General features: G+C 35.7%; 1 protein-coding gene across 1 annotated transcript; it reads left to right on the top strand.

The window, feature by feature from the left end:
- The first annotated feature begins 3415 nt into the window (after positions 1 to 3415).
- Positions 3416 to 9099, top strand: LOC131539373 (gastrula zinc finger protein XlCGF57.1-like). The gene is made up of 3 exons (XM_058773927.1): positions 3416 to 4088; positions 5375 to 6761; positions 9005 to 9099. Exons 1-3 carry the CDS (start codon positions 3560 to 3562, stop codon positions 9012 to 9014), a joined length of 1926 nt encoding a protein of 641 aa, XP_058629910.1. The 5' UTR covers positions 3416 to 3559; the 3' UTR covers positions 9015 to 9099.
- Positions 9100 to 9400: the final 301 nt, after the last annotated feature.

Here is a 9400-nt window from a genome sequence, read left to right on the forward strand (position 1 = left end):
GAGTTTATATTCCCCTTTTAAGCTAATTTACTACACCAGGAGCAGTCAACTCAGCTCTCCTCTGGCTAAATAAACAAAGATGGCGTGATTATGATTTCAGGCGGCATCACTAGTGAGATGGTGGACTGATGTCATTCAGAATATTTCATCCAGCTGCTGGAAGATCAGGATCGCCCACTTTAGCCAGTAGTGGACGACTGGTTTAACAGTGACTGTAAGCATGATAAAGCTGCATCGTGGTCCTAGCAGCTCCTGGTCTGACACGTTCACTGCTGGCCGTAGGGGTCTGTGCAGAGGACTTGTCTGTTTCTCGTGGTCTTTGCTGAGGATCTGTGCTGATGTCTGTCCAGTCGTGATGTTCACTTGTCGTGGTCTTCGCTGACGTTCAGGGCTGTGTTGTGGTAATCATCCTCTGGGTGCAGGTCCATCATCTGGTCTGGATACGGACCGCATCCGGCTGACTATGATAACCTTAGGACAAGAGTGAGACAGAAACATTGAAATAAGTAACAAGTATCGGTGTTCACTTTTTCTCACAGCACCGGTTTCATGACATCTCATAGCAAAGATTACTGTTAAATGTAGGATGTAAATATAAAAGGTTTGTAAATATTGATATGAATCTTTTGACATTGCAGTTATTACACGTTAAAAGCTGAAGTGTGGCTCATTGTCAGTATTTGACAAGCTAGTTGGTTAAATCAAGTTTAAAACTATTTAATCTTACTTTTAAAGATATAGTAGAATATCGAAGGATGATGTAGAATAAAAAACCAGACTTGAGCACTTGAATGAGCTGTAAAGCTTTAACAGAACACACACACACACAGTATCTTAGTATGTTTCAATTTCATAAAAGTTATCTGAAACAACATTACAAGAGGTGGGGAATATATTTGACAAACAAGTGGCCGGATATCAACAAGCTGCCGCAGATAACATTTCCATATATGATTTTTTTCTTTATTTGTGGTGTGAGCGCTTACAGTTTAATGCAAATCACTGTATCTGTAATATAATAAATCTACAGATATCAATTATAAGGCCACACTTTATTTTAGTTGTTTACCAATTTCAGTTTAATTTTCATCCGAGTTCCGTAGTGAATGTAGACATTTTTATAATATTTTATATGACTCAACAGATCGCGTTGGAATGATTAACGCTTACTGTATCATTAATTGCCATATAGCCCTTGACAATGTCTGCATGAAATACCTCTGCCTTTTCAACTTTCTATCACAGAAAAAGCATTTCTTTCACTCCGGCTGTGAGAAGGGCTATGGCAATTGATGATACAGTAAGCCTTAACCACTCCAACACGATCTTAATTAAAATAATATAAACATAAAATAACATAAAATGTCTACATTCAATACTATCCAGTCTCTGCTGTAGCTCCTGTGTCCTAAAGTCCCAGAATGCATTGCCATTGTGACAACACATTCCTATTCTCTATTGATATGAATCTTTAGACATTGCACATTTATTCCATGTTAAAGTTGAAGTGTGGATCATTGTCAGTATTTCACAAAATAGTTGGCTAAATCAAGTTCAAAACTCTATTTAATCTTACTTTTAGAGATGAAGTAGAATATCGAAGAATGATGTAGAATCAAAAACCAGACTGTAACAGAGCACACACACACATTGTATGAACGCGTCAGTACAGTCTGGTCACGTACAGTTTCAGTTTCTCTGCCTTTAGTAACCAGTTAATCTATCTATCTATCTGTCTGTCTGTATGTCCATATGTATGTGTGTGTGTGTGTGTGTGTGTGTGTGTGTGTGTATATTATATATATATATACATATATATATATATTATATATATATATATATATATATACATACATACATACATATGTATATATCATGTAAATATATACATATATATATATATATATATATATATATAGCATAAATGAAATTCTTTCACACAGAAATATTTTTATGTTCTCCAAATGTACTGTGTACTTTAAAAAATAAATAAATAAATACACTAAAAACTTTTTAAAGTTTTAACATGAACAGTACAGCTTTTACAATATTTAATTGGCATTTATGTATTAATTTTCTAATACTTTTATTGTCTCTCTTCGCTCTGTCCAGTTGCTCTCTCTCCGTTTGGGGTAGACTGAGTACATTTGAGACATGTGTACAGTTGAAACACCTTAAATAACTTGCGTACACAAGAACTCCGAGCTGTGATTTTTGCTCCACACATGTGTATTAGTCTTCTCTTTGATCGTGGTAAATTTGAAATGTTTGCATCTTTCCACTCCGAAGATATCGGCAAAAGTTTTTTTTTTTTCCCAAGGTGAGATTTTCATTTCCACAATGAATAGCTTATTATTCTTTTATGATTGTTAAACTTAACATATATCATTGCAAACATTACTCTGTGCTCTAAAAATAGACATATTTTATGACATTGTGCCATGCAAGGTCTTTTCATAATCTAGAGAAACGTGTGAGCATGTCAGTGGGGTTGAGACACAGTGTATCAGCTGGACCCGGATTCGTGTCCTATTGCTTCCCATGCTGTTTAGTTGTACAGTGTTATGATAATAGGATAAAAGTCACATTTACACATATGCTACGCAAAATTATATTTGTGATATTTCAACTGTCTATTATTAATGGACATATTTTCTAACATGAATGTTAAAAGGATTATATAGCATTTTAAGAAATATTAAAATAAATAAATTTCTTGTAAAATTGGAGGGGATATAAAGCAATACTCTTTAGTTATTCTCTTCACCACAGCATCTGTTGTTAGACACTGCAAAATGCAATAGCAATTTTAATATCAAATTTAATCCTCAAAAGCAGCTTTTCAGAAACATCTTCAAAATATCTTATTTTGTGGATATGAATTCACATTACCTGTCATTCAACTGTTGGAGTTCCAGACGGACATATAACCCGAGTTTCTCATGCTAAACCTGTTTAAAATTTTGGATTTAGTTCGTTTTTTCAAGAGGCTATCTTATCATTATCACGTGTTTTCATTGATCTTAATTTCCATATTTACATGCTGCAACTTTGTGTGATTTGATTAAATATTATACTAATAAATTTGCTCGTTTTTCTCCTCTAATCCTCACTCATAAAGACTGATGATCAATTGATGCTGATCAAATACCACGCGAGTCTATAATTTTAAGTCATTTTTATTCATTTCTGCAGATCGGTTTTTTTAAAGGAAAAAAAAAACCCAGCGCACCTTATAGACGCAAGTAATTTTCACCATATTATTTTTCCCCTTCTCTTCTCACTCCAGTCCAGCGGGTGGCGCTAAAACATACGTTTGTTTGTCAAACACCATTAAACCTCAGAGGAAGAAGTTCAGTTTCACCGCGCTCCTGTTGTTTTGTCGTGATGCTGATTTAATACAAACTGTTAGAAATGTTGTTTCTGTAAATAGAAAAATACGTTTTTTTTTTTATCTGTTCAGTAAATACCTGTAATATTCTCATCTTCACAGTCGTGACTAAGTTTTGAAGCAGGAATATCTGGAGGAGTATCAGTTGAACTGAGATCTGCTGTGAAGATGCTGTTTGTTAAAGAGGAGAGTGAGGAGAACACGAGTGAACCAGAAACCTGCAGAATAAAACATGAGGAACCAGAAACCTGGAGAATAAAACACGAGGAACCAGAAACCTGGAGAATAAAACACGAGGAACCAGAAACCTGGAGAATAAAACACGAGGAACCAGAAACCTGGAGAATAGAACACGAGGAACCAGAAACCTGCAGAATAAAACACGAGGAACCAGAAACCTGGAGAATAAAACAGGAGGAACCAGAAACATGGAGAATAAAACACGAGGAACCAGGAACCTGTAAAATAAAACAGGAGGAACCAGAAACCTGCAGAATAAAACATGAGGAACCAGAAACCTGGAGAATAGAACACGAGGAACCAGAAACCTGGAGAATAAAACATGAGGAACCAGAAACCTGGAGAATAGAACACGAGGAACCAGAAACCTGGAGAATAAAACACGAGGAACCAGAAACATGCAGAATAAAACAGGAGGAACCAGAAACATGGAGAATAAAACACGAGGAACACGGAGGTTGGTGTTTATTCTTCATTTATCTTTAATGACTGTTTACCTATGAAAATGGAATGAACAAAGAAAAGCTTAAAATTTAATGGAACTTAGAAGCAAATCCAAAGAAAACAATAGCAGTGGAAAAAATACTGCAATCAAAAAACAAAACAAACACAAAATGTTACTCAAAAATAGAACTTTTTTTAAAGCAAGCAAAGTAAACTGCACGCATCAGATGTCAGGGATGCCTAGAAATCTATTTGTAATGAATTCTTGCATAAATTCTTCCACTCAGCTGTTGTTGTCAGTTTTGCAACATGCTAATTTTTATTTACGATGTTACATAAAGCAGCTCTTTTAAAGATCGAGAGCAGCCCGCGGCTCCATCTCAAGCAGTAAACGGTCTGCGCCGTGTAGCCCAAACGAGTAGCGCGGATTCGTTCTGCTTTCGGTTCGTTTGTCCAATGTAGCTCTTGTAAATCGGTCATGATGAGAACGCAAGGCTGTCAGTTCCAAAAATGGAATGAAGAAACAACCTTTCTTTGACTGAATGCGCATTGAGATGACGTCATGGGACACGTCTAAGCCCAAAATCTGCGGAAAATCTGCAGCAATTACGAAAATTTGTGAGCTCTTGCGAAAATTGCGGAGTTTGCTTGATTTTGCGATTAAATCCTGGAGGGACTGAACATTGTTGTATAACATTGTGGTGTATAACTAATCATAAGCTTGTTCAGAAATCATGACGACAACTTGATAATTAAAAATAACGTATTTCTCATTAAACCTCATTTAAATAAACACATTTAAATATTAATTTTTTATGAGCCCAAATATTCAAATGCAATATTTTTGGAAAATGCCCATCCCTAGTTGGCACAAGTCATCTCTTGATGCATCCTTGATAAAAGGGGCAGAGCAAGAACACAGATTTAGATTTAGTTTGTTGTAATAGAAACTATCTTTAGTGCTGTTGAATAATATAGATGGAGCAGCGAATAATAAGGGTCGCTTTTTTCAACAAAATGTATGGTGGATAATAGTGTAGTTCAAACACATTTAATAGTTCTCCTTATAGAAACATGGGATTTGTGTCTATAATGTTTTAAAAATGATATTTTGAAGATTAATGTACCTCATTCATGAAAAGGTTCAGGGAAGTATAATTGCATCGGAAGGAACAAAAATTTGTATAGAAATAGTCTTTACACTATTACACTAGGGTTCACTTCTGTGTACTTTCACATTTCTGTTTGTTGTTGTTGTTTTTTCAAGTAACTGACAAATAAACTGTTTTTGCTTTTTAGAATTTATTGAAGAAAGTGAGGAGAAAGAAGTATTGAGTGAAGATGAGGAGAAACATCATGTCAAAACTGGAGAAAAACCTTCGAGTTGCTCTCAAACCAAACAGAAAGATTTAAAGAAAAGAGGAGCCAAGAAATCTTTCACCTGCACTCAGTGTGGAAAGAGTTTGACATGCAAATATAGTCTTAATGTTCATATGAGAGTTCATACTGGAGAGAAACCGTTCACTTGTGATCAGTGCGGGAAGAGTTTCACGCGATTATTAAGCCTTAAGGTACACATGAACATCCACACTGGAGAGAAACCTTACAAGTGTTCACACTGTGACAAGAGATTCATTCGGTCAGGAGACCTAAAGAAACACAAGGTAGTCCACACTGGAGAGAAACCACACACGTGTGATCAGTGCGGGAAGAGTTTCACACTAAAAGAAAGCCTAATAGGACATATGAGAATTCATACTGGAGAGAAACCGTTCACCTGTAATCAATGTGGAAAGAGTTTTGCACAATCGTCAAACCTTAAGGTACACATGAACATCCACGCTGGAGAGAAACCTTATAAGTGTTCACACTGTGACAAGAGATTCCGTCAGCCAACACATCTGAAAACACATGAGAGGATCCACACTGGAGAAAAACCACACACATGTGATCAGTGTGGGAAGAATTTTGCACGAATAGGAAGCCTTATGACACATATGAAAGTTCATACAAGAGAGAAACTGTACACATGTAATCAATGTGGAAAGAGTTTGAAATGCCAATATAGTCTTTCTGTTCACATGAGAGTTCATACTGGAGAGAAACCATTCACTTGTGATCAGTGTGGGAAGAGTTTCACACAATCAGCACACCTTAAGAAACACATGAACACCCACACTGGACAGAAACTGCACACATGCGATCAATGCGGTAAAATGTTTTTATGGGCTTCAGTTCTAAAGAAACACCTGAAAGTTCATTCAAAGGAGAAGCCACATTCATGCCATTTGTGTGGAAAGAGTTTTTTCCGTTTTTCAATTTTGAAAGAACATCAGAAAATACATACTGGTGTGAAAGAGTACATGTGCATTGAGTGTGAAAAGACTTTTACTTCAGTAAAGTGTTTACAACTGCATGAGAGGATCCACACTGGAGAGAAACCTTATAAGTGTTCACACTGTGACAAGCGATTCAGTGATTCAGCAAATCTGAAAAGACACGAGAGGATCCACACTGGAGTGAAACCTTATAAGTGTTCACACTGTGACAAGAGATTCAGTGTGTCATCAAATCTGAAAACACATGAGAGGATCCACACTGGAAAGAAACCATATCACTGCACTGCATGTGGGAAGCGTTTCACGCATTTATCTGCTCTACTCAGTCATACAAAAAAACAATCACAGTAAGTATTCAAGATTCAGCTGAGATTCTGATCAAATCAAAGATGCAGTTCCTCCCCAAATAACTGTCAAAATATTTTATTATTGTGCTTTCTTATTTTTTCTTCACTGTTGTTTTTAAAATGACTAATTCTTCCACTTAAGATGTATTTTGAAAATGCTGATGAAAGATATCCTGTCATGTAGCTTTGCAACTGATCCTTATTTGCTCCTCTTGTAAGAAGGCATGGGTACCAGAACCCAGTATTTAATGGACCGTTTTTTTAGTGAAGAAAAGAATACCATTAAAGAACTGTACTGATGTGCAGTATCGTAAGAATAGTAATACCATTAAAATCTTAACTTAACTTGTAAGTCAGTAGGAGAGAGATCCATCTAATTAGTTTTTACATTAGTTTACTTTGTTATTATTGATCAATTTTGCTTTGAGTAATTGAATGTTGGCAAAGACCCGCCCACCCTCAGTTACTGTTGCTAACTCCAACAAACAATGCCGCTCTCACACTAAATATCATGTTCTCACGCAGTAGCAAAGAGGAAACTGATAACGTGCTGACAGACAAGATAGAGCATGTTACTTATGTATGAAACAAGGTCTCAGGACTCTCAGCTTTCAAATTTTGTCAGTTTTAAAGAAATTAAAACAATACAATTTTGTGGTTCTTTAATGTGACGTGACAAATTGCTGTAGCGCCTCAGTTCAGTTCCCAATCAGGGTGAAGTTCACGGGATTTTGTCCACAGAATGATATGAGCACACATTATTTTAACATATTATTATAATATTTCACGCTATTATTTTAACTTAAGCGCTGCAAGCCATGTATACAGCGTCGGACATGGACAGATTTTCTAGTATGCAAAACAAGTATTTTAAAGGAATTCCTTTTGAAGAAAGTTTCGATTCAGTTGATCTGTTTCACCCCATTTAACATGGATATCTTTGGAGACTGGCGGTAGATGTCTGGCAAGATGGTGAATAGCAATGGTGGCACATTAAATTCGCATTCTGATTGGTCAGACCACCTGTCAATCAATCTCCCTGTGCACGGTCAATTGTGTAGTTGATCAAACATACAAACATATTTTATAGTTCTCCCTATAGAAACGTGTTTTTTATTTTTTTGTCTATAGTATTTAAAAAATAATAATTTTAAGATATTTTAACACAATTGCTTTCCACTGCAGGGCTCCAGACTGTGGCTAAATGGTCACATTTAACACCACAGACCATTTAGCAGCTCGGACCAATAATTGAGTGCAATTGTGTAAAGTGACACTGTTACTATACAGCGCTGCGAGATCTATTGAGAAGCATTCAAATTCTGCTCCGAATTCTGTTATGAACAGATCAAACAGCGCTGACGCAGAAACCCAGAAGCAGTAACCCTAACTATAACCATGGTGTTATTACATAATTAATTTCAGGGTTTGTACAACCTTTTGAGAGAGAAGTTTTAACAACTTTTTATGTATTCCACATTAAAATTATATTTTTAATGGGACAAAACACAATGTATATCAAAATATAGTTTTGTGGTAAACAAACACTTGTGCAAAATTAAAATTAAAATTACCACTATACCCAGTAATTGGCAGCAGATGAGCACTTATTGGCTTATTAGTCATTAATTTCTACTTTTTGCTTCATATATTAATTCTAAAATCACTATTATAAAATATCAAATCATCTAGAAATCAAATTTTGTCAAAGTATTGCACTTTTTTGTGTATGTAGTAAAGTCACAAAACACCAAACTTTTCTTCACTTTGCGACTGAATCGCTCCTCAATTATAATCACTGAAGTTGTTGGTATGTTCTGTATAATACTTTAGAAGAATAATGTTACATTTAGTAAGAGTAGAATCTATCAATTTTTCTATATGAAAATGAGATTTTGCACATTACTGATATTAATAAAAGGAAATTTTGTATGCCTCCCAACTCAAGCTCAGTGCTTTACTGTCAAATGTGTATTACCAAGAAAGAAAGTGTAACTGCACTATTAATGCAAAATAGTAGTAATTTTATGATTAAACTATCTTTAATTTTGATACCCTACACACCAGCCCTCAGCGCTACCAAACCTGCTTCTGGCGCCACCGTCTGTAAAAGTTAGTGGCGCTGCTCTCAAATGTTAGTCTGGAGCCCTGCACTGTTACTTCAGGGTTCACTTTTATGTGCACATTTCTCAGCTTTTTACAAGACACTGAAAATTGAACCATTTGTTTAACTTTTATTTCAGAGTTGATTGAAGAAAACAAGGAGAATAAAGAATCGGTTGAAGTTGAGGAGAAAAATCATGTCAAAACTGGAGAAAAACCTACCAAACAGAAAGATTTAAAGAAAAGAAGAGTGAAGAAATCTTTCACCTGCACTCAGTGTGGAAAGAGTTTCACTCTCAAAACAAGTCTAGAGCGTCACGTGAGTTTGAAAGAACATCAGAAAATACATACTGCTGTGAGAGAGTACGTGTGCTTTGAGTGTGAAAAGACTTTCACTTCAGCAAAGTGTTTAAAACTGCATGAGAGGATTCACACTGGAGAAAAACCTTATAAGTGTCCACACTGCAACAAGAGATTCATTCATTCAAGAGACCTAAAAAGACATGAGAGGATCCACACTGGAGAGAAACCTTATA

This window comes from Onychostoma macrolepis, chromosome 04 (assembly GCF_012432095.1).
Source record: "Onychostoma macrolepis isolate SWU-2019 chromosome 04, ASM1243209v1, whole genome shotgun sequence".
NCBI lineage: Eukaryota > Metazoa > Chordata > Actinopteri > Cypriniformes > Cyprinidae > Onychostoma > Onychostoma macrolepis.